Genomic DNA, 27,111 nt, shown 5'->3' on the forward strand with positions numbered 1-27,111 from the left:
GGACTTGTAGTACTACACATACAACATGCAGACATGTCACTCAGGGCAGAACTTATATTCACTCCCTTTGTAGAGCAGGGGAGGGGCAGAGATTTTTGTTATTGCAGGTAAGCAAAGGGCCAGAAGAGAACCAGGGAAATTAGGAAATATATATTTTTTTGCCTAAAACTTGCTTAGCTTATTGCTGCCGATCAGAATTACAGTGCTATATATTTCTTTTTTATAACTCGGACAACCCCTTTAACTGTACTTCTTTGAAGTCTATGTTTTCACTATTGATGTAGAATTGTTTAATAACTGCTGAGAAAAATAAAAACTACAAAGCAGCATTTTGTAGGTTTTTGTGCCAGCTGGTCACTATGTAATTTAAAGAGCGCAGAGACAGTGCGACTAATTACAGTCCGTCTGCTGTACACAGCACAATCACCTCCATGCCATTGTCTAACGTAAAGCTTTCTGGACAATTACAATGGAGCCAATAATTCAAACTTACGGAACAGAAAACTAGACAGAGTTTTGCAATAACAGGATTAATTCAATTACAGCATTTAGCAGTGTAACATGTCCTTGCTTCTCCCTAACTTTTGAAACTGTATCTGTTAAAATTTTTATTAAAAGTCAGTTTGGAATTGTTTCACCATAAATATAACATTTATAGCTTAACCTTGCAGTCAAGGACATGCTCCATAGGTTTCCTCATCTGCTTGAATGTAAACCTATTATACCTGAAGAGGAGACATTATTTTCACATTCCATGGGTCCAATGAAGCCAGATAAAAGAGTTAGGATGTTTTTACGGAAATAGCGCCCCTCTGCTCCATGGGTTATTTCTGATACTGCAGTTTATTTCCAGTAGTAAAAATGGGGCTGAGCTGCAGTGCCAGACACAACCCATGTAACACTGTGGTGTGTTTTCTGGGAAAAACCAACCTATTTTTCTTATCTTATACAAATCCTTCAAGTTTTTGGAGAAGAAATAATGGAAAGTCTATTTATTATTGATCAGACACCGACCTACTTGCCTGTTATACAACTACCCATTAGGGGCCAGACTCCCTCTCGTCTTCAGTGTTTATTAAAGGGGTTATCCACTTTTTTATTTGGTATTTTTTAATGGTCTTGTGTGAATAAGCACTTTAACAGTGATAATGTTTAAAATATTCCTACTGGGCCAGCGCTGCCGTCCCCGGTGTAATTACATTGGGGGCATTTCCTGGACAATGTGCACATGATCCTATACTAGTTATAACCTGCAATGTATGCGGGTTGTGCCTGCGCAGCCTCAGGCACTGACTTTTCACAGTGCCCAAGGCTGCCTGACTTTGCAGGTGCAACCCATGTACATGGTGGGTTGTAACCGGGCTAGGATCAGATGCTGAATGTACAGCATATGATCCGGTAAGTGCCCACAACATAATTGCACCAGGGAGCACAGCATTGCCCCAGTAGGAATATTTCCAACATTATCACTGTTTAAAGTGCTTAAAGGGACTCTGTCACCAGTTTCTAACCCCCTCTTTTAAAAATATGGTTCTGTGCATGGAGCCCTTGTGATTCCTATTGTGGTGTTATAAGCTAAATCTGCTGACTCGTTTTGATAAAAAAATGTTTTATCTAACCTGTCAGTCATGTAGTTAAGGTGCCCAGGGCGTTTCTCATGGTCTGAAGATGCCGCCCGCCGCCGCCGCCGTTGGTGCCCAGCTCCTCCTCCGCTCTCGTCAGCGCCGCCTGAAGATCAAGAAATACGCCTCCGGCTCTCCCTCACTCCCCCCTCCTTCTTTTCTAAGATCCCGCGCGTGCGCACAGGCCTGTGCCTGATGCGCCCGTGCGGACTTTTCGGTTCAGCCTCATTGAGCGAAGTGCGCATGCGCGAGCACTTCGCTCAACCTCCCGATAACGCGAACACTGCCGCACACGCGGGATCTTGGAAAAGAAGGAGGGGGGAGTGAGGGAGAGCCGGAGGCGTATTTCTTGATTTTCAGGCGGCGCTGACGAGAGCGGAGGAGGAGCTGGGCACCAACGGCGGCGGCGGCGGGCGGCATCTTCAGACCAGGAGAAACGCCCTGGGCACCTTAACTACATGACTGACAGGTTAGATAAAACGTTTTTTTTTATCAAAACGAGCCTGCGGATTTAGCTTATAACAACACCTTAGTAATCACAAGGGCTCCATGGACAGAACAATATTTTTAAAAGTGGGGGTTAGAAACTGGTGACAGAGTCCCTTTAATCACATGAAGGGGGAGAGGCATAAAAAAAAGGCACTGTGGTACATGTGGCGTGTCTTGTACTGCAGCTCAGCCCTCTATTTATACTACTGGAAAAAATTGGGAATAATCCTTTTAAATTTTGAAAAGCATAGGATATATAAAAAAATCGGACAATAAACCTACACGTTTATCACAAGGGTTTTGCTCATCTCCCGCTTAAGGGCATTCGGGAATGAATATATTATATTATATTATAGTAAGAAAATGTACGGTATCATAACTCAAGAACACAGACTTCAATCGACAAAGGAAAAAATAGAGCATCAGATGAACCCCATCTATGTGCATATGCAAACAGCTGGATAGGGAGGTCACCGATTCCCTTTTACAAAGGTTTGGCTCGCTGACAGGTCCTATTCTATCACAGTTATGTATTCGGTATAAGCCTGACAGTCGACAGGGTAAGGGCTCATGCACACGAGCAGAATGACTCAGTGTCCGTGGTACGGTCCGCAATGCCAATGGTCAATAAACAGATTACATTCCAGCTCACCATGCGATCCCACTGAGTGGAACAGACCAGACAAGTCCTTGGGTCACTGTTGCTAAATTTTTCAAGCTGCTAGAAGTTTCCTGAGACTGGAGAAAATGGTTGGCACAGCAGAACATTACAATAGCTTTATATGCAGATAGAGTGTCCAATATATTTGTGAACGCGCAAATCGACAATTAATGATGCGCATATTTTTGCGCAATACGTGCAACTTCACATTTTAGCAGGTCTGACTACATATTACTGATTGGTGCACTAAGTATTGTTGTGAATTGTGACATCACAGCACTATGTCTGTATCATGTATGTATGGACAGCAGAACCTATCAGCTGCACTATATCACTATCTAACCTACACTGACTATCTCCCACTATCTGTATTATATATATATAAGCTAACTAACTATCTAATGTAATGTAGTAAAGCACAGAGCACAGCAATGTCACTGCTCTCTCTCAGAACTGCAAAAAACGACAGAAAATGGCTGCTGGGGAGGCTCTTATATAGTAAGGGGTAGGCAACTTTCCTATTGGTTGCTAGGGATGTTGCTAAGATATTGCAGCCTTCTCATTGGCCCACAAGCAAGAAGAGCGGTTACTGATGAAAAAAAAATAATCTTGAATATCCGTGAATACGAATATATAGCACTATATTCTAAATCTTCGCAAATTCTCGAAGTGGCGATGTACATGATTAAAATTAGCGATTTGAATATTCGCGCCCAACACTATATACTACATGCATGGATAAAAATAGTGAAGCACCTACACATTACACCTACAGGAGGTTTTAGGACATCTCAGTCTAAATCTGTAGGCATTAATATGGCGTTGCCCTCCCCCCCGCCCTTTGTAATTGAGCATCTACGACACCTCTGGGAAGGCTTTCTACAAGATTATAGAGTGTGTTTTTCCAGAACACTTCAACTTTGCAATAATACCACTCGCAATTGATGGTGGAATGTCTAGGAGGAAACATTTTGAAGTAAAATGCCATTGTACAGTAAAAAACTGTTATAGTGTATTCCGATTATAATAGATAGGACTACAGATGACATTTTGATCACCAATAATACATGCCGAACATAGTGGTGATATATTACAAATGGAGATGAGCAAAGTTTTGAAAAGTTTGAATCCGCCGATTTGCCAAAGTTCGCTAAGAAATTTTATTTGTTCCAAATTAATTTGTCACAAATCTCTATAACTCAGGTCTACCCAGGCCTCTCTGTCTAAGCATAGTCTTCTCATTTGTTGGCCCGATCTCTGTGTAAAGGCTTAGAGGTTAACCCTTTCCCCACTGCCAAACAGTAAATTTACGGCGCGGTCTGGCATGTGCAGCGGGCTCCATGGCCGCCGGGTGTCTGTGACCGCTGGTAAGGCTGGTTGCAGACTTTTAACCCTTTAGAGGCTGTGGTAATCTGGGTGTGCTTCGGCTCCCCCTGGCGGGGATCACGGGAGCTGGAACGTGTATGCAGCAGCCCCTGTCCTCCTGTGTGATCGTAGCTGAGATGGTACATAGAATTGAGGTTAGTGATGAGCGGCAGCGGTCATATTCGAATTCGCAATATTTCGTGAATATTTTGTAGAATATACTGGTTTTGCTAGAAAAATCAGCAATGTAATGATCGCGTAATATGCTAATATTCTGAGATGAATACAGGCATGGGTCAAAAAGGAATATATACCACTATATTCGATATAGTGCTATATATTCATATTTTTTTATATTCTGCATTTTTTTTTCCATCTGACAAGCAACTTAAGCAGGGAGGAATCATATCTTCAGATGGGAAAAAAATGACGACTATTCTAAAAAACTAATATATAGCACTATATCGAATTTAGACCCACGCCTGTATTGATTGCGTAATATTCGCATATTACGCGATCATTACATTGCCGATTTTTCGAATTAAAAAAAATGACGAATAAAAAGGAATATATAGCACTATATTCCAAATATTCGCAAATTTTTGAAGTTGAGATATTTGCGATAAATATTCGGAATTTGAATATTTGCGCTCAACACTAATTGAGGTGGGAAAACCTTCCTCAAAGCAATAAAATTGAGGGATCCACAACAGGGATTACCATAATCTCATGTGGATCCCTTCATAAGGTCCGGGATCCCTCCCTACTTTAAATCTAGTGGTATTTTGGTAATAATTAAGGTTACGACCAGATGACCGAACATGGTGGATGGATCAAACATGTCCGCTGGATTATTGCAGCAATGCTGTCCCTAACACGGGAGTGCTTGCCACGTCTCTCCTTATGCTCAGCACACAGGAAAATGGCGGACACAATGCGGGATGAGGGTTTTATAGGGCTGTGACATCACAAGGGATGGCTATCATGGGATTGGCTGTCTGCAAGGCATTATGGGTGATCTCACAATCCCTGGCTTCTTACTTTCACTTTGTAACACGTGTAGCTGACATTTTAGGAAAAACTGATTCATTACCATGAAGCACAAGGGCATTGGTATTCATGTTGAGTCTTCTTTTTCCTAACCTCGCACCCGACTCCGCTTCAGATGCTTCGCTTTATTCAACACTAATTGCAAACATAAATATACCACACACTTGCATTCTATTGATATACCGCACACATATATTATACCACACACATACTGTACATAGTACTGCTATAATACACACTTCTATATTGCTACTGTACTGAGCACATATCACTGCTTTGTGATGCACAAATACATACACACCAAGATATACAGTGATCTGATTTTATGGCGGCAGTTTTAGCTAAAAAATGTTTACTGGTATCGATATCTGAAGACTATCCATATATTTTCCATTGTAGTGGCCACTGCAGGAGTAGTGTAGTTTTGTGTGCTGCTCATTCAAATGTATGGCCGACCATAGAGCGGGCTTCCGCCCTGGCTAATATATAGGATGTTCGAAGTGGGACACCCCTATGATATCCATATGCCCTAATCTGACATATAGAAACTATTACCGTATTTCTTTATTATTTTCAACATATTAGAATAACAGTGGGTTCATCAAAATACATTAGACCACATGTCTTAAGTTTCATGGACCATTTGTGATGAAAATAAGGACATTAAAACAGAGCTCCTCAACTCCAGTCCTCAGGGCCCACCTGCCAGTCATGTTTTCAGGATCTCCTTAATATTGAGCAGGTGATATAATTAGTGTTACTACATCAGGACTTAATCACAGGTCTTTATTATGTGGGATATTCTTAAATCATAACCGGCAGGTGGGCCCTGAGGACTGGAGTCGAGGAGCACTGCATTAAAATGCTGGTGGCATATTGATAGAATATGCCACCAGTGTCTGATAGGTGTGGATTCCACCTCTGGGACCCGCACCTATCTCTAGAACGAAGCCTGTAACGTGAGAGTGGACTGCTCATGATATATAAATAGACTGCTCATGATATATAAATGGTAAAAAGTATAAATCTGAAGGTGTCGGCCCTTTACAGAGTAATGAGTGGGCGAGTTGCAGAGAGCGATGAGGAGAAAGCAAAGCTATAAAAAAAAAATTTTCTCCACTGTATTCACTGAAGAAAATAAACTGTCAGATGAAATGCAGAATGTAAAAGTAATTTCCCCATTAAATGTGCCCTGTCTGAAATAGGAAGAAGTACAGCGGCATCTTAAAAAGAGTAAAATAGACAAATAGCTGGGACCAGATGGCAAACACTCTCGTATCCTAAGAGAATTAAGTAATGTCATAGCCAGACCCTTATTTCTGATATTTAAGGACTCTATAATTACAGGGAGTGTTCCACAGGATTGGCACATAGCCAATGTGGTGCCAATATTCAAAAAGGGTCCAAAAACAGTGCTCAGAAACTGTAGGCTGGTAAGTTTTGGTCATGTCAAACTAATTTCATCAGTTTCTATGAGGAGGTAAGTTCTAGACTTGACAGCGGCAAATCAATGGATGTTGTATATCTGGACTTCTCCAAAGCATTTGACTCTGTACCACATAAAAAGTTAGTATATAAAATGAGAATGCTTGGACTGAGAGAAAATGTCTGTATGTGGGTAAGTAACTGGCTCAGTGATAGAAAACAGAGTGTGGTTATTAACGGTACACACTCAGATTGGGTCACTGTCACTAGTGGGGTACCACAGAGGTCAGTATTGGGCCCTATTCTCTTCAATATATGTATTAATGATCTTATAGAAGGCTTGCACAGTAAAATATAATTTTTGCAGATGACACTAAACCGTGTAAAGTAATTAACATGGAGGAGGACAGTGAATGGCTGCAGACGGATCTGGATAGATTGGATGCTTGGGCAGAAAAGTGGCAGATGAGGTTTAACACTGACAAATGTATGGTTATGCACGTGGGAAGGAATAATGCACAGTCACCAGTACATACTAAATTATAAGACATTGGGTAACACTGACATGGAAAAGGACCGAGGAATTTTAGTGAACTGTAAACTAAGCTGTAGAAACCAGTGTTCAGGCAGCTGCTGCCAAGGCCAATAAGATAATGGGTTGCATCTAAAGGGGCATAGATGCCCGTGATGAGAACATAGTCCTACCACTTTACAAATCACTAGTCAGACCACACATGGAGTACTGTGTACAGTTCTGGGCTCCTGTGAACAAGGCAGACATAGCAGAGCTGGAGAGGGTTCAGAGGAGGGCAACTAAAGTAATAACTGGAATGGGTGGACTACAGTACCCAGAAAGATTATCAAAATTAGGGTTATTCACTTTAGAAAAAAGGCGACTGAGGGGAGATCTAATAACTATGTATAAATATATCAGGGGTCAGTACAGAGATCTCTCCCATCATCTATTTATCCCATCATCTATTTATGACAAGGGGACATCCTCTGCGTCTGGAGGAAAGAAGGTTTGTACACAAACATGGAAGAGGATTCTTTACGGTAAGAGCAGTGAGACTATGGAACTCTCTGACTGAGAAGGTGGTGATGGTAAGTTCACTAAAAGAGTTCAAGAGGGGCCTGGATGTATTCCTGGAGTGTAATAATATTACAGGCTATAGCTACTAGAGATGGGTTGTTGATCCAGGGAGTTATTCTGATTGCCTGAGTCAGGAAGGAATTTTTTTCCCCTAAAGTGAGGAAAATTGGCTTCTACCTCACAGGAGTTTTTTGCCTTCCTCTTGATCAACTTGCAGGATAAGAGGCTGAAACTGGATGGATGTATGTCTTTTTTCAGCCTTATAAACTATGTTACTATGCCACCAATGTTTGCAGATGGGCCAACCTCTTAATTATTTGCACCACTTGTGATTCATGTCAGCCAAGTGGCCATGGTTATGTACAGATGTTTCATAACCAAACAATATTTCAAGAATATAAAAAAAATGTTGCATCTGCATGCCCCCAGCTGATTGACATAGAATATAAACCAAAATACTAAAGCAATACCTAAACCCTTTCAAAAATAAATGGCATAGGACCAGTGGTGGATTGGGAACTTAAAGTGGCCCTGGAAAAAATACTAAAAGTTCGCCCCGGAAAAAATACTAAAAGTCGGCCCCATTTTGTAGTCGGATCCAAATTGATGGAAGGCGGGGCCATCAATACCATATTGTAGCACATTTATACCACCCCAACAGAGCCAAATACCTCAGTCCCTCACAAAATACTGCCCCCATCAGCACAACTACATCCCCAAAAACTTCCAGTGGCCAGCTGTGAGGAGGGCTCAGGCGGCTTCTTGGGCATCGGCCCACTGGGACATTTCCCTGTAAGGTCTAGTGGCCAATCCGCCCCTGCATAGGACAACAATTAGGTGTTATAAAAAAGTTACAGAAGAAAATCAGTCCTACACAAAAAAAAAACACTTTTTGATAGATGTTGGCCATGGATCTCTTTATGGCAGACACCAAGTGGCTCTGCAAAAATGTACTGCTGTGCCAACATATGGCTTATCAACATGCTAAGAGCAAAAATAAAGTGGTTTCGCTCGATGAAGTTATTAATGAGAAGATGTCATCATTAAAGATATAATTATACAAACTGATATATTTGTGTATTTTATTTTAGGTGAACCAGGTCCACCATCTATTCATGGACAGCCAGGTGCAGGCAAGAGCTTCAAGCTAAGCATAAAAAAGCAAGATGACGGGGGTGCCCCAATTTTAAATTATGTTGTTAAATACAGAAGTGTGAGTACAATGACTTTTTTATTTATCAGAACAATATTAAATATAATGTCCACCACTGAATACCTACTGTAAACTGGATTAAAACTTTGCACTAATTAATTTCTCAATATATCTTTACTGTAGTCCGATTTCCATTTTCATGATACAACAACATGCCCAAACTCTACCCCATGTTAGTGGATCCTTCCCCTTTCTATGCCATTGTCTTTTTAGCCCAAATAGTTCGCTACTGTTATAACATCTACCCCTCTAGCACAGTACCCCTACATCCTAACCTTTTCCTATGTATGCCACAGGATTGATGCAATGGTTTACATTGGAGGAGTTACTTTATTGAGCAGGGACATGAGCAATGTACGTATGTGATTTCGCAATCACAGGATAAATAATAACTGTATTATAGTGAGATCAGAAGTCAGTGAAAAAAAAGACAACATGACGTAGGTGCATAATGAGTTTACTAAACAATGATAAAAGATATATATATAAATATACACAAAGATATACAAAGATAAAGTAAAAGTCAGTGTAAGTCATGAGACAGATGGGCGAGCTCCAGGTCAACCAGCTCCGAACATGGCACTCGGCTGATGCCCATATGATACAAGGAAAGGTGATGGTAGCAATACTTATTGCCCTGGCAATGTCTTCAATGGAGCTGAGCTCCTCTGTTCCAAAACTAAGTGTTTTCTACTCTCCTGGCCCATCCTAGCCCCACCTAAAGGTCCTTATGCATGTACAGTTTCCTCATACTGCAGAAATGTGGCCAGGTATAAACATCACTAAATAACTTCATGAAGTTAAAGGGGAAGAACCGATTAAAAACATTGCTTTACGATGACTTGCAGTAATGCAACCATTCTGGGTTTCTACGAGGAAAGATGAAAACAAAGGGAGTCCATTAAAAACGTACTTATACAATATGTGTCCAAAATCTGTTTTAGAAAAACAGTACTGTGATCTACTTTTATTTATTTAAAACTATGATGATAAAAAGGGGAAATTCACCTTACATAAATTGTCATCCTTCTGCCTGATATTCTGTACACGATCTCCAATGTATATTAATTTGAATGGAATAAAGAAATTTGAAAAGTATAAATTAAAATTAAAATCACTGCAGTTAACTTTGTTTTGTTTTAAATTGTAATGAGACTGGAGTGCCATATTTTATATGGTTCGTGAATTAGATGAGATTAGAATAACACACTAGATAAACATGAATTCATTATCGGTTTGCAACATTAATTTTGAAATGTTCTAATTTACAATTCATTCATTTGTCAAAAAGTTTTATTTATTCAATTTTAAATGAATTCATATCTCTGCCAAAATGGAAATGCTACCTACTGTATATGCATGGGACCGCATCCCTGGTGCATGCACTGATAGGCGAAAAAATACAATTTAATTTAATTTGATGTAGTAATGTGTGCATATGCCTGAACAGTGACAATGGGGAAAACCCATGCTAAAAGCTTTTCCTTTATTTTAGTTTTCTTCTTTTTTGTGCAATTAGCTATTTGGGCACATTTTTATGATCCATTCTTATTGGACAACAGTATATTTATTTTTAGAATTTTTATCTTTTTTTACATTTTCCTTGTTTATTTGAATATTTTTATGTTTACATATTTATTTATTTTCAGATTTTAACAAAATATTTTGTAAAAACAAGCACAACTGTAATTCAAAATATAAGATCAAAACATGCATGCAAAGGCGACAGCTAGTAATTAATGCAGAGATGTAGTTTGAAACTCCTTTGACCTGATGAAATTCGGGCTCCACAACAGTATACTGTACGTCATTTAAAACACCTGTATCTTCTTATGGGTGTCACAGTGGCGCTCCATAACCGCTGCCGTTCTTCCATCCGGGGCGACACAGATGCTGCATCACTCACCATTCTGTTGCCCCGCTTGCTTTCCAGTAAAAGGGCTAGCTGCTGGGGTACTGTATTTGGCATTGGATACTCTATCCTAGCTGCCAGTTCTCTTTCTCTCTCTCATCGGGCACTCTCGTGTACGCTTCCTGGCCCGTAAAGGGCTAGCACACCTGAACACTATCTTCTCCAAGGGAGTATTTTAACTTGTTAGTCCTTGTGAATGTATGTTTTTCAGTCTGTCTGGCTATGTAGTGACCTGATTACTAGCTACACCAGGTAGTGGACCGGTGGCCCCCCTGTGCATACAGAAACTAAAAGGTAAAAAATCAGGGGACTGCCAGGATAACACCCTTAGGTCTAGCTCAAAGCCAAACTGGTTGGTTGGTACAGTGGATCCACATCCACTGTCTGTTACAGTGGAACAGAAGGTCTCCGGTGTGACTGCAACCTCTACATTCTCTACAGCTACGGCCCTAAAAGAGCAGAGACTGTAAAAATACAATACAATAGTATGTTGCTATACTGTAAAACTAGACGGTAATAAAATGTGTGGATGGTTTTCTTGATATAATTCACTTAAAGGGGTTCTGCACTTTTATTTAACTGATGATCTATCCTCTGGATCGCCGATCAGCTGTTTGAGAAGGCAGCGGCGCTCCAGCAGCGCCGCGGTCTTCTCACTGTTTACCGCCGGGCCGCCTGCCCACTGACGTCACGACTTGTATCAACTAGAGTGGGCGCGGCTAAGCTCCATTCAAGTGAACAGAGCTTAGCCGCGCCCACTCTAGTTGATACAAGTCGTGACAGTCAGTGGGCGGGCGGCCCGGCGGTAAACAGTGAGAAGGCCGCGGCGCTGCTGGAGCGCCGCTGCCTTCTCAAACAGCTGATCGGCGGGGGTCCCGGGTGTCGGACCCCCGCCGATCAGAAGCTGATGATCTATCCAGAGGATAGATCATCAGTTAAATGAAGGTGCAGAACCCCTTTAATGTATTGTATCCTGCTTTTTTTTGTTCTGGCTCTTTAACTTCCTCTTAGCACAGCAAGCTCTCACATTCAGACCATCACTGCGACCCTCTGTGATAAATCAATTAGAGCATCACACATTACACATTATCAATAGAGATGTCCCGAACTATTCGCCAGCCAACAGTTCCCGGCAAACATAGCTTGTTCGCGTTCGCCGTGGCGGGTGAACATATGCAATGTTCGGTCTGACACCTATTCATCGTCATTGAATAAACTTTGACCCTGTACCTCACAGTCAGTAGACACATTCCAGCCAATCAGCAGCAGACCCTCCCTCCCAGACCCTCCCACCTCCTGGACAGCATCCATTTGAGATTCATTCGGAAGCTGCATTCTTAGTGAGAGGAGGGACAGTGTAGCTGCTGCTGATTTAATAAGGAAATCGATAGCTGGGCTAGTGTATTCAGTGTCCACTACAGTCCTGAAAGACTCATCTGATCTCTGCTGTAAGGACAGCACCCCAAAAAGCCCTTTTTAGGGCTAGAACATCAGTCTGCTTTTTCTTTTTTTTCCTGTGTAATCAAATTGCAGTTACCTGCCTGCCAGCGTGTGTCAGGCTCAAGTCAGCCCTGCAAGTCCATAGTGTCACAGTCGATTACATTTAAAGAAAAACAACAATTTTGACTGTGAATAACTATCAGTCAGTTGTACACACGTGTTTGTGTGTTTAAGGCCCAGCTGCAAGTCCATAGTGTCACTTCAGCGCAACTCATATCTGGTGTCACCGTAGCTTGCACTCATATTACAACTTAACTAATCTAAAAAAAAATGACAGGCAGAGGCAGGCCACCCCGCAGGGGCCGTCGTGGTTGTGGTGCTGTGATTCCCTTTGGCCCTAGAATAATGCCCAGTGTTCAGAGGCCACGTATCCTGAACTCGAAAGGACATAGTTGACTGGCTAACACAGGACACCCAATCTTCTACAGCTTCCGCACGGAACCTTGACGCACCATCCTCCTCCAGCTCAGCTTCGGGCACCTCTCAAGTTACCACTCTCCCGCCCGCTGCCACCACCACCACTACCACCACAGCCACCACAGCCGCTTCACTTGATCTGTCAGAGGAGTTTTTTACACATCAGTTGGAAGAAATAAGTGATGCACAACCATTATTGCAAGAGGATGTAGATAACAGGGATATGTCTCAGTCATGCAGCATTACACAGATGGACGTACGGTGTGATGATGATGATGTTGTACCCGCTGCTGCTTCCTTTGCTGAGTTGTCAGATACAAGTGAAGCGGTTGATGATGACGATGTGTCTGTGGATGTCATGTGGGTGCCCGCTCGAAGAGAAGAAGAACAGGGGGAAAGTTCAGATGGGGAGACAGAGAGGAGGAGGAGACAAGTTGGAAGCAGGGGGAGGTCATCGCAAGGAGCTAGTGGCACAGTCAGACAGCACGTATCGGCACCCGGGGTCAGCCAGACAGTACGCCAATCAACGCATGCTGTTGCCACCACCAGAATGCCGTCATTGCAAAGCTCAGCAGTGTGGTATTTTTTGTGTGTGTCTGCCTCTGATAACAGCGATGCCATTTGCAACCTGTGCCAAAAGAAACTGAGTTGTGGGAACTCTTTGCGAAGGCACATGATCTCACATCACAAACGCCTATGGGATCAACACATGAGTACAAGCAGCACACAAACTCAAAGCCACCATCCTCCCCCTGGTTCAGCATCTTCAGCCACGTCAACCACTGCTGTCCTCCTTGCCCCCTCTCAACCACCCGCCACTCCGCCTCTCGCCTTGAGCAGTTCCTGCTCATCTGCCCACAGTCAGGTGTCTGTCAAGGACATGTTTGAGCGTAAGAAGCCAATGTCACAGAGTCACCCCCTTGGCCGGTGTCTGACAGCTGGCTTGTCGGAACTCTTAGCCCGCCAGCTTTTACCATACAAGCTGGTGGAGTATAAGGCCTTCAAAAAATTTGTAGCTATTGGGACAACGCAGTGGAAGGTTCCCTGCCAAAATTTCTTTGCATAAAAGGCAATCCCCAACCTGTACTCAATTGTGCAAAAGGAAGTCATGACATGTCTGGCACACAGTGTTGGGGCAAGGGTCCATCTGACCACTGATACCTGCTCTGCAAAGCACGATCAGGGCAGGTATATCACCTACACTGCGCATTGGGTAAACCTGCTCACGGCTGCCAAGCATGGAATGCGTGGCTCTGCAGAGGAGTTGGTGACACCGCCACAACTTGCAGTCAGACCTGCTGCCACCTTCTCTACTCCTCCTACTCCATCCTCTTCCATAACCTCCTCGGCTGAGTCCTTTTCTGCTGCTGCGTCTTGCTCCACATCAACGGCATCCCCCCAGCTCCCCAGGGGACTATTCCACATCCCGGATACGACAGTGTCACGCCATCTTGGAGTTGACTTGCCTGAAAGCAGAGAGTCACACCGGACCAGCACTCCTGTCCGCCCTGAACGCACAGGTGGATCAGTGGCTGCCTCCGCACCAACTGGAGATCGGCAAAGTGGTGTGTGACAACAGAAGCAATTTGTTGGCGGCATTGAATTTGGTCAAGTTGACACATGTGCCGTGGCATGGCACATGTGTAATCTGATCGTACAACGCTTTGTGCATAAGTACCCAGGCTTACAGGACATCCTCAAGCAGGCCAGGAAGGTGTGTGGCCATTTCAGGAGTTCCTACATGGCCATGGCGCACTTTTCAGACATTCAGCGCCGAAACAACATGCCAGTGAGGCGCTTGATTTGCGACAGCCCGACACGTTGGAATTCAACACTCCTAATGTTCGACCGCCTGCTCCAACAAGAAAAAGCCGTCAACGAGTATTTGTATGACCGGGGTGCTAGGACAGCCTCTGCGGAGCTGGGATTTTTTTTGCCATGTTACTGGACGCTCATGCACAATGCCTGTAGGCTCATACGTCCTTTTGAGGAGGTGACAAACCTAGTCAGTCGCACCGAAGGCACCATCAGCGACATCATCCCATTTGTTTTCTTCCTGGAGCCTGCCCTGCGAAGAGTGCTGGATCAGGCCGTAGATGAGCGTGAAGAGGAAGAGGAAGAGTTGTGGTCACCATCATCACCACCAGAAACAGCCTTAACAGCATCGCTTGGGGGGGACGAACAGACCTTTAGTGAGATCAGTGAGGACGAGGAACGGACATGAGGAGCTCGGCATCCAACCTTGTGCAAATGGGGTCTTTCATGCTGTCGTGCCTGTTGAGGGACCCTCGTATAAAAAAGCTGAAGGAGAATGACCTGTACTGGGTGGCCACGCTACTAGACCCCCGGTATAAGCAGAAAGTGCCTGAAATGTTACCGAATTACCGGAAGTCGGAAAGGATGCAGCAGTTCCAAAATAAATTAAAAAGTATGCTTTACACAGCGTATAAGGGTAATGTCACAGCACAACGGGAATCTAATAGGGGAAGAGGTGAAAGTGATCCTCCTCCTACCACGACCACGCCGGCAAGGACAGGACTCTTTACAGACGTGTTGTTGATGGAGGACATGTGGAGCTTTTTAAGTCCTATGCATTGCCACAGTCCTTCGGGGTCCACCCTCAGAGAATGACTTGACCGACAGGTAGCAGACTACCTCGCCTTAACTGCAGATATCGACACTCTGAGGAGCGATGAACCCCCTGACTACTGGGTGTGCAGGCTTGACCTGTGGCCTGAGCTATCCCAATTTGCGATAGAACTTATGGCCTGCCCCGCTTCAAGTGTCCTGTCAGAAAGGACCTTCAGCGCAGCAGGAGGTATTGTCACTGAGAAGAGAAGTCGCCTAGGTCAAAAAAGTCTAGATTACCTCACCTTTATTAAGATGAATGAGGGATGGATCCCGAAGGGACTGACAGTGGCCGATGCATTCAACTAAAAAAGGCCTGATGACTGAGATGAGCTGCCTTGGGCTAAAAATGGTCCACACCCTGCTGTATTTTATCTCTGAATGCCGGATTATTTGCGTGACTTATCCGCCACCAACTAGGGTTCAAGCCGCAATGTTTTAGGGCACTTTCTGCCTGGGAAACACCAATTTTTCTGGCCGTAGCAGCGGCTGCAACAATACCTAATTTTTCAGGCATGTGTACATGCCTAATTTTTCGGGCCTCTGGTGCTGCACTGTGGCTGCAAAAACAAAACAAAAAAAAAAGGCACATACATGTGTCAATTCCCCTTCGTGATCGTTACCTTGTTGTGGTGTAGGGGCTTGCGTATCACAATGAAGCGACCACCTCTATGAGTGTGTTGGCAATGGCAATGTTGGCACACCCCAGATGATAAGGTCGTTGCTTCATTGTGAACAGTCCAAAAGCGATCGGCTGGATAATTTTGCATAGAAAAAACATTAATTTTCTTTGTGATCATCTAAGGTGATCATTAAAGCCTACTAGGCCAACAATGGGCCCACACTGCAGAATCATTGTTTTCTGGGTCACTTAACTGTCACTGAACTACCTCAGCACGGGTCGACCATAGGCTTTGAAAAAACCCCATCAACTGCAATCTCCCAAACTTGCCAACTATTGACAACTCTTTACGGTTGTCGAAAATCTATTCCATACACGTCCCCTGATAGGGGACGTAACAGGGATTAAACTGATAGGAATAGTACTACTTCACACACCTTATAATAATAATAATACTAGTGAGCGTAACAGGGATTAAACTGATAGGAATAGTACTGCTTAACACACCACACATATTGGGATTGCACAGTACATTACACAGCACATGCGCAGTGCCCCAAATTGGAATTAAGAGGACCGACCCAGCATCTTTTTCCATCTCCTGGTTCCTAAAATCGATTCCATATACACGTCCCCTGATAGGGGACGTAACAGGGATTAAACTGATAGGAATAGTACTACTTAACACACCACTGATATCTGGTGGCACATTAGATTGCACGTGCAGTGCCCCAAATTGGAAGTAGGAGGACCGACCAAGCATCTTTTTCCATCTCCTGGTTCCTAAAATCTATTCCATACACGTCCCCTGATAGGGGACGTAACAGGGATTAAACTGATAGGAATAGTACTACTTAACACACCTTATAATAACGCAGAGAGAGGCGTCTAAAGAAGAGGAGTCAGAGGAGGAAGGCGGCTTTGAGGAGGTGGAAGACCAAACACAGCAGGCGTCCCAGGGGGCTTGTTGTCACCTTTCGGGGACCCTTGCTGTTGTACGTGGCTGGGTGGAGGAAGAGACCTTCAATGACATCAGTGAGGACAAGGAACTGGACATGGCTAGCTTGGTATCCAACCTTGTGCAAATGGGGAGTTTGCGGTTGTGCAAATGGACTGTTTGCGGTGCATTAAACAGGGAGTTTGGTCTGTCATAGTTTGGTCTGTCACTGTGAAGCGGGCGTAACCGTTACACTACCTGATCGATACAACATCATACCTGATGTTTTAAAGCACGTTATTCCAAACAATATAGGAATGTTAGGTGATTTATGCCCTTTATGGATTAAAACCCGACTCTGTGTCAACTACGTAATTTTCCATGGGCGTTTTGCCATGGATCCCTCTCCGGCATGCCACAGTCCAGGTGTTAGTCCCCTTGAAACAACCTTTCCATCACTATTGTGGCCAGAAAGAGTCCCTGTGGGTTTTAAAATTCGCCTGCCTATTGAAGGTCAATGGCGGTTCGCCCGTTCGCGAACATTTGCGGATATTTGCGTTCGCCGTTCGCGAACGGAAAATTTCATGTTCGCGACAACTCCTAATTATCAATACAAAGCTTTTCTGTGGGCATCTTTTCCTACAACTATAAAGAGAACAATAGAGCTGTCATACTGTCATCCCAATTCTACATCTAGTATTATAATAAGAATCACCTCGCATATGACATCTTCCTCTCACAGCAGCAGTAAATGTACAATAGATTACCTTTCTATATAGTTTTATCTCTCTGCACTGACTGCTACAAAAGAACAATATTTTTTATTTAATTTTCATTGACGAAGAACTGAACAAAATAAAAAAATAAAAACAGCCAGAACTTTTTTTTTTTAATTGCTCCCTAGGAATGGTAAGTTTAAATAAAAATTCCCTTTCTAAGGCTAATTTCACACTCGCGTTTTGTGCGGATCCGTCTTGTATCTGCACAGACGGATCCGCACGAATAATGCAAACGCTTGTGTTCGTTAATAACGGATCCGTTTGCATTATTCATAAAAAAAAAAGTCTAAGTCAAAATTGAACCATTTGTGTCAGTGAAAAACGGATCTGTCCCCATTGACTTACATTGTAAGTCTAGACGGATCCGTTAGGTTCCGCATAGTCAGACGATCACAAAAACGCTGCGAACTGCGTTTTAGTGACCATCTAAAAAACGCAACGGAGGCCAAACGCAGCCAAATTGATGCATTCTGAACGGATCCTTATCTATTCAGAATGCATTGGGGCTGAACTGATCCGTTTTGGGCCGCTTGTGAGATCCCTGAAACGGATCTCACAAGCGGACCCAGAAGCGCCAGTGTGAAAGTAGCCTAATGAAGCATCCCTTAAAAACTGATACATATGCATATACAATGAATAAAGCCAGGAACTCTAAGATGGAGAAAAGCTACTGTGAAATGCTTTTATTCTTGCTTTCTCTAACCAGGTTCTAAGACATTAAACCTAAACAATGTGCTAGTGAGAGGAGACCACAACCGAGTGGTTCACTGCCAAGTCCATCTTTTTCAGCATCAGCCAAATGTGACCAAGGAATCTGTGCAGACCGGAAGTCGCGCGGATGAGATTGGGGAACCTGTTACCTTGCGCTAATTGACCGAAGCCTCAAGTAGGCTTCAGAGTCAATTAGATGTATATATCAATACAGGCCACTAGGTGGCAGCCTTGTATTGATGTAGTGCAAATGAAGTCTTCAATGATGGCTATTTAGCCATTACTGAATACTTTGGGCAATCAAATGATTGCCAGTTATTGTCACCCAAGGTGACTTAAAAAAAAGGTGAAAAAAAAGTTTTTACAAATATAAAATAAAAAAAACAAGTTCAAATCATCCCCCATTCTTTAAAATAAAAATACTTAACCAATAAGAATAAAAAAAAACATCATGGGCATCGTCGCGATGCGAAAATGCCCATACTATTAAAATATAAAAATATTAATGGAATATGGCATAGCGGGGGAAAAAAAAACTGCCAATTTGCCATTTTTTGTCACTTCAACTACCCAATCATTTTTTAATAATAAGTGATCAAAAAGTCGCACACACTTAAAATTGGTATCACTGAAAAGAACAGATTGTCCCACAATTTTTTTTTCCTCACACAGCCTCGTACACATAGCTACAAAAAAGGTATAGGGGTCAGAATATGGTTATAAAAAAATTTTTTTTTTCCTCAAAGGTTTAATTTTTTTTTTTCATTCTTAAAATGCAAGAAAAATGATACAAGTATGGTATCGTTGGAACTGTACTGACCTGGAGAATGAAGATAACAGTTAAATTTTACCGCATAGTTTACAGTGTAAAAAATAAAAACCTTTATCAGAATTGCGTTTTCTCCCGATTCTACCCCATTTGGAATTTTTTTCCTGCTTCTACTACATGGTATGCAACCGTAAATGGTGCCATTAGAAAGTACAACTTGTCCCACAAAAAAATAAGCCCTCCTAAGGCTATGTGAATGGGAAAATAAAAAAGTTAGAACTATGGGAAGGCGGGAAGTAAAGAACGAAAACGCAAAAATGGAAAATCCCAGGGTCCTTAAGGGGTTAAAGGAGCTTACTAGGCTCCTGATATTGATGACCTATCCTCATTAATATCCAATTGGTGAGAGTCTTGCACCCTTACTGATCGGCTGTTCCTTGCAGCCTCCTGCACCAGAATTAGCAGTTTGAATGGAACAGGATGGAGGTTGTTGGACCCTCACTCATAAGATATTAATGACATATCCTGAATATAGGGTAATCCACGTAGAAAAAAGAAAAAAAGATGACAGCACTGTCCAATGGTTGGAATTTATTCCAGATACAATGTTTCGGCCATGGAGCCCTTGTCAAGCTCCATAGCCAAAACATTGCACCTGGAATAAATTCCAACCATTGGATGTGCTGTCTCCATCTTTCTTTTCTCTACGTGGATTACACTATTTTGTACAGGAAAGCTTACCACCTCCCCAGGAGATGTGCACCCATCGCTAGGAGTGCTGTTCTGTTCACCTTCCTTTATTTTAACTATCCTAAACATAGGCAGTATTAGGAGCCTTTAAAACCTCTTTTAGCCTTAATAAGTGTTTTAAGATCTTTGAAAAAGAGGTACCCATATTAAAGAATATCACAGCAGGGGTCTTATCCTTGTGACCCCTACCCAAACCCCTCTAGAAGGAAGGCAGAGTGGAGAATCCAGTGCAAAGGTGTACTATGTGGTAGTCCATTTCTGCTGTGTAATACCACAATTTTCCCTGCAGTGACCACAGTATGACCAACAATAACTACTGCCCTACGGGAGACTTATATGGTGGACCCATGACAATCATTGTAAGCAGTCCCCACTTTAGAGACATGGCTGTCCAGAATGTACAATCTCAAAAAAGAATGACACCTCAGAACCAGAAAATACGTTCCATACTTTATTTTAGCAAATCTCCTAGTGAAAGTCACATAAAGGGGGTGGATTAAGTTCTTTTTGTCACATCAGAATAAGAATATGTTGAAATTAAGCTATAAATCAAGTAAAGCTTCCAAGCTGTACAATTCTAGGAAACTTACACAATCATGTCTTCTCTCACAGAAATGAATATATTTTATGCTGCGGGTGGGAAAACAATTTCCTATGAAATCTCGGCAGCTATAGGACATTAGCTTCTTCAGTTTGATACATGGGGCGCTTTTGATTGAATATTCTAGCAAAAACTTGAAAGGAACCATGAAGTTCAGCCCTGTGAAATACAGTGGTCAGTGGTGTCCTTGTACTAAGCCACATAATAGAGATGAAATCTGATTACCATATTTTTCACAGTATAAGACCCATTTGATAAATTTACTTGAAGGAAAAGAAGGGAACAGCTTTGTTTTATAAATGTTTAGCTTTTTTAGCCTATTACAAGGACATACAGTGCATTCGGAAAGTCTTGAGACCATTTCACTTTTTTTTATATTTTGATATGTTGCAGCTTTGTGCTAAAAAAAAAGAAGTCAATAGAGATAAACTAATATTTTGCATGGACATAAGTATTCAGACCTTTTACTATGACACTTAAAATCTAGCTTTAGGGGCCTCCCATTTTTCATGACCATCTTTGAGATGTTTCTATACTTTGATAAGAGTCCACCTGTGGTAAATTCAGTTGATTTGACATGATTTGGAAAGATATTCCCTTTCTTTATAGTGTCTCACACTGACAATACACATCAGAGTGAAAACCAAGCCATGAGGAGGTAAGAACTGCATGTAGAGCTCAAAGACAAGACTGTGTGAAGGCATAGTCTGAAGAAGGGTACAAAAAATTTCTACTCCACTGAAAGTTCCCAAAAGCACAGTGTCCTCCATAATGGGAGAAGTTTAGAACAACCATGACTGGCTGCCCCACTAAACTAAGTAATTGGAAGAGAAGGGCTTTAGTAAGATAGATAACCAAGAACCTCTCCTTAGTAAAAGACAGATAAAAGTTTGCCAAAAAAACACGTAAAGGACTCTCAGACTGTGAAAAACAGTATTCTCTGGTCTGATGAAACCAAGACTAAACTTTTTGGCCTCAATTCTAACATCATGTTTGGAGGAAACCATGCACTGCCCAATACCATCATTACAGTGAAGTATGGTTGCTGCAGAATCATGATGTGGGGGTGTTTCAGCAGCTGGTACAGGGCAAGGTTAAGGGAAAGATCAATGGTGCAAAGTAAATAAATATTTATAAAAACCTGAACCAGGGGGTTCTGAACCTTAGACAAGGCTGAAGGTTTGTCTTCCAACAAACCCTAAGAACACAGCCAAGGTGACGTATCAGTGGCTTAAAGAGAACCTGTCACCAAAAAAACGGATACTAAACTGCTAATAGTACCTTATAGTGCTGCAGAGTAGTTTCCTAATGCACTCTTTGATTGTTTAGCCGCATCTAGCCTCCTGGAGAAATCGTTGTTTTATTCAGCCGCTGCCCCCTGCTTCAAGTCAGGTTTGAAGTCAAGGGGGCAGCGGCTTAGGCGTCTCCAATCCTGCTCTCCCCGCCTCCCGCCGCCTTTATTGACACGCCGGATCTCAGTGCCGGGACCGTGCTCCCAGCCTGCATGCGCAGTAAAGGGCTGCTGTAGCTCGATCCCGGCTCCGGCTCGTACACTCAGCCAGCTTCAGTTTCGCTACTGCGCATGCGCCCGGCATATTCTGTAACTGCGCTAGTATGTAAGGCTGGCGGGCGCATGCGCAGTAGAAACTGAAGCCGGCTGAGTGTACGAGCCGGAGCCGGGATCGCGCTACAGCAGCCCTTTACTGCGCATGCGGGCTGGGAGCGCGGTCCCGGCACTGAGATCCGGCGTGTCAATAAAGGCGGCGGGAGGCGGGGAGAGCAGGATTGGAGACGCCTAGGCCGCTGCCCCCTTGACTTCAAACCTGACTTGAAGCAGGGGGCAGCGGCTGAATAAAACAACGATTTCTCCAGGAGGCTAGATGCGGCTAAACAATCAAAAAGTGCATTAGAAAACTACTCTGCAGCACTATTAGGTACTATTAACAGTTTAGTATCCTTTTTTTTGGTGACAGGTTCCCTTTAAGGGCAATTTTGTCAATGTCCTCGAGTGGTCCAGAGATAGATGAAAATTGCTTTCTACCTATGGTCCCTTCTAACCTGGCAGAGCTTGAGAGCATCTGCAGAATAGAATGGCAGGAAATCCCCAAATCTTGTGCAACCCTTGTGGCATAATACTAGCCTCAAAACTGGAAGCTGTAATCACTGCTTTCAACTGTGCTTCAACTAAGTCCTGAGTAAAGGGTCTAAATATTTTGGATCAGAGATCTGAATTTGATTTGTTCAAACACTTCTGTTTTAATGCTGTATCACACAGCATTAAAATGTATTGTTTCCGTGTAGGCAAAATTAGTTTCACCTCGGTACCAAACGCAGCTTTGGATTGCTATTTCAAAATGTTTTTAAAGGCGAAGATGTATTTACCGAATTAATTCACCAAAGTCTTGCATGACTTAGGGTGAAACAAATTTTGCCTACACAGAAGCAATACATTTTAATCCTGCACAGAGACAGCATTAAAACCAGAGTGTTTTTGAACGAATCGTCCGGATCTCTGATCCAAAGCTCGATTCGCTCAACAATACTTATGTCAGAGCAAGATTTTAGCTTTTCCTTTTTAATAAATTTGCAAAGAAACATTCTGCTTTCACTTTTTCATTATGTGGTACTGAGTCCAAGGCCACAACACTGTCCAAATACACTGTATGGAGCACCAGTGAGTCCAAAAATAATGGCATTTTTTGTATCTCCAAAATATAACATTCATTTTAGCATACAACACATTTTTAGTGATCTAAATATGAGCCCCCTTAACAGAGGCCTCTACAGCAATCTGACCCTTAACATGGATCTCCATAGCGGACCCTCTCCTTAACTGTGACCTCCACAGCAGCCCGCCCCCTTAGCATTGTCTTCCACAGCGCCCTGCCCCTTTAAAGCTGACCTACATCAGTGAAGAAAAATGGCTGGGTTGTTATGGAAACCTGGTGTAAAACTGTGTGTATGTGGAGACTAAGGGCCTGCGAGCTTCTATTGGCTGATGAGGGTCATGTGACCGTGTGTATGGAAGTTGGGATATGAGGAGAAGGACCTGCAGGCTTCTATTGGCTAATGCAGGTTATGTGATGTGCCATATTTGCATTTTTTTTTTATCTATCAGGAACAGTACGTGCTAGAGAGCTGAAACCCAGTCTAAAACCTTGCCAGACACCGGATGTACCTGTGTGCCACATTTTGTGATTGTAAATGGGATGGGGCAAATTCCTTTAGCGGAAATACACACATACATACACTCAGCTTTATATATTTTATATATATATATATATATATATAAAAATTAGTTTCTCTCTGTCTAGACGTCCATCTGTCTGTCTTTCTGGACGCTCTTTATGCAAGACGAAACAACTGGACCGATCTTCACCTGGCACACAGGTACATCAGGTGTCCGGGAAGGTTTTAGACCGGGTCTCAGCTCTCTAGGACGTACCGTTCCTAAAATATATCCCAAATAATGACGCACATTAGCCAATAAAAAGCCTGCAAGTCTTTCTCTTCAAATCCCAACTGCCATAAATACAGTTTTACTCCAGGTTTCCATGACAACCCAGCCATTTTTCTTTACTGCTTAAAGGAATGGGCACTGTGGAGGTCACTGTTTTTAAAGGGACGGGCACAGTGGAGGTCACTGTTATTAAAGGGGCGGGCACTGTGGAGGTCACTGTTATTAAATGGGCGGGCACTGTGGAGGTCACTGTTATTAAAGGGGTGGGCGCTATGAAGGTCACTGTTAAAGGGGCGGGCATTGTGAAAGTCACTGTTAAAGGGGCTGTCACTGTGAAAGTCACTGTTAACGGTGTGGTTACTGTTAAAGGGGCAGTCATTGTGAAAGTCACTGTTAAAGGGGCTGTCACTGTGAAATTCACTGTTAAAGGGGCGGTCACTGTGAAAGTCACTGTTAAATGGGCGGTCACTGTGAAAGTCACTGTTAAATGGGCGGTCACTGTGAAAGTCACTGTTAAAGGGGCGGTCACTGTTAAAGGGAAGGGCACTGTGGAGGTTTCTGTTAAAGGGGCGGTCACTGTGAAAGTCACTTTTAAAGGATAGGGCACTGTGGAGGTCACTGTTAAAGGAGCGGTCACTGTGAAAGTCACTTTTAAAGGATGGGGCACTGTGGAGGTCACTGTTAAAGGAGCGGGCACTATGGAGGTCACTGTTAAAGGGGCAGGCACTGTGGAGGTCAATGTTAAAGGGGCGGCAACTGTGGAGGTCACTGTTAAAGAGGCGGTCACTGTGAAAGTCACTGTTAAAGGGGTGGTCACTGTGAATGTCACTGTTAAAGGGGCGGTCACTGTGAAAGTCACTTTTAAAGGGACGGGCACTGTGGAGGTCTCTGTTACAGGGGCGGGCACTGTGGAGGTCTCTGTTACAGGGGCGGCCACTGTGAAGGTCACTGTTAAAGGGGTGGCCACTATGAATGTCACTGTTAAAGGGGTGATCAATGGTAAAGGGGTGGTCACTGTTAAAGGGGCGGGCAATGTGAAGGTCATTGTTAAAGGGGCAGGCACTGTGGAGGTCAATGTTAAAGGGGCGAGAACTGTAGAGGTCACTGTTATGTGGGAAACTGTCGATAACACACGGAAACATAAAATGAAATAGATGAAATATACCCATGCGAAGCCGGGTCCTTCTGCTAGTCTTTTATATATATAAAAATGAGTTTCTGTCTGTCGGTCTGTCTAGACGTCTGTCTGGATGTTATTTATGCGCGACCAAGCAACTGGACCGATCTTCACCAAATTTGGCACACAGGTACATCAGGTGTCTGGGAAGGTACAGTTCCTGAGATGTTCCCAAAAAATGACCTGCATTAGCCAATAGAAAACAACCCAGCCATTTATTTTCACTGCTATAAGTCAGCAATAGGCTAGGGCTACACGACGACATGCACAGCTCAGCAGACAGTATCACACAATAGACTTAGATACACAGCAGACAGTATAACACATGAAAGGATTAGATATACAGCTCAACAGACAGTATCACACATGATAGGATTAGATACACAGCTCAACAGACATTATCACACAGGATACAATTAGATACAGAGCTCAGCAGGCAGTATCACACAACATAAGATTTGATACACAGTTCAGCAGGCAGTATCACAAAACATAAGATTAGATACACAGCTCATCAGACAGTATCACACAGAATAGGATTAGATACACAGCTCAGCAGACAGTATCACACAGGATAGGATTAGATACACAGCTCAGCAGACAGTATCACACAGGATAGGATTAGATACACAGCTCAGCAGGCAGTATCACACAGGATAGGATTAGATACACAGCTCAGCAGACAGTATCACACAGGATAGGATTACATAGACAGCTCAGCAGACAGTATCACACAGGATAGGATTAGATACATAGCTCAGCAGACAGTATCACACAGGATAGGATTAGATACATAGCTCAGCAGACAGTATCACACAGGATAGGATTAGATACATAGCTCAGCAGACAGTATCACACAGGATCGGATTAGATACACAGCTCAGAAGACTGTATCACACAGGATCAGATTGGATACACAGCTCAGCACACAGTTTCACACAGGATTGGACTAGATACACAGCTCAGCAGACAGTATCACACAGGATAGGATTAGATACACAGCTCAGAAGACTGTATCACACAGGATCAGATTGGATACACAGCTCAGCACACAGTTTCACACAGGATAGGATTAGATACACAGCTCAGCAGACAGTATCACACAGGATAGGATTAGATACACAGCTCAGCAGACAGTATCACAAAGGATAGGATTAGATACATAGCTCAGCAGACAGTATCACACAGGATAGGATTAGATACACAGCTCAGCAGACAGTATCACACAACATAAGATTAGATACACAGCTCAGCAGACAGTATCACACAGGATAGGATTAGATATACAGTTCAGCAGACAGTATCACACAGGGTAGGATTAGATATACAGCTCAGCAGGCAGTATCACACAGGATAGGATTAGATATACAGTTCAGCAGACAGTATCACACAGGATAGGATTAGATATACAGTTCAGCAGACAGTATCACACAGGGTAGGATTAGATATACAGCTCAGCAGACAGTATCACACAGGATAGGATTAGATACACAGCTCAGCAGACAGTATCACACAGGATAGGATTAGATATACAGTTCAGCAGACAGTATCACACAGGGTAGGATTAGATACACAGCTCAGCAGACAGTATCACACAGGGTAGGATTAGATACACAGCTCAGCAGACAGTATCACACAGGATAGGATTAGATATACAGTTCAGCAGACAGTATCACACAGGGTAGGATTAGATACACAGCTCAGCAGACAGTATCACACAGGATAGGATTAGATACACAGCTCAGCAGACAGTATCACACAGGATAGGATTAGATCACTGTTAGATCACATTAGGTCACTGTTATGGGGAAAACTGTTGATTAGAGTTGAGCGAACACCTGGATGTTCGGGTTCGAGAAGTTCGGCCGAACATCCCGGAAATGTTCGGGTTCGGGATCCGAACCCGATCCGAACTTCGTCCCGAACCCGA

The 27,111-nt window shown here is 43.0% G+C and overlaps 1 protein-coding gene across 2 annotated transcripts in view; it reads left to right on the top strand.

Moving 5' to 3' along the window:
* Positions 1-27,111, top strand: part of NCAM2 (neural cell adhesion molecule 2) — a 440,779-nt gene that overhangs the window by 328,775 nt on the left and 84,893 nt on the right. For both annotated transcript variants that reach the window (XM_044287571.1, XM_044287572.1), the window contains one exon: positions 8,797-8,918. In XM_044287571.1, the coding sequence (XP_044143506.1) occupies positions 8,797-8,918 (122 nt within the window). The remainder of the gene's footprint in view (positions 1-8,796; positions 8,919-27,111) is intronic.

Source organism: Bufo gargarizans, chromosome 3 (genome assembly GCF_014858855.1).
Source record: "Bufo gargarizans isolate SCDJY-AF-19 chromosome 3, ASM1485885v1, whole genome shotgun sequence".
Lineage (NCBI taxonomy): Eukaryota > Metazoa > Chordata > Amphibia > Anura > Bufonidae > Bufo > Bufo gargarizans.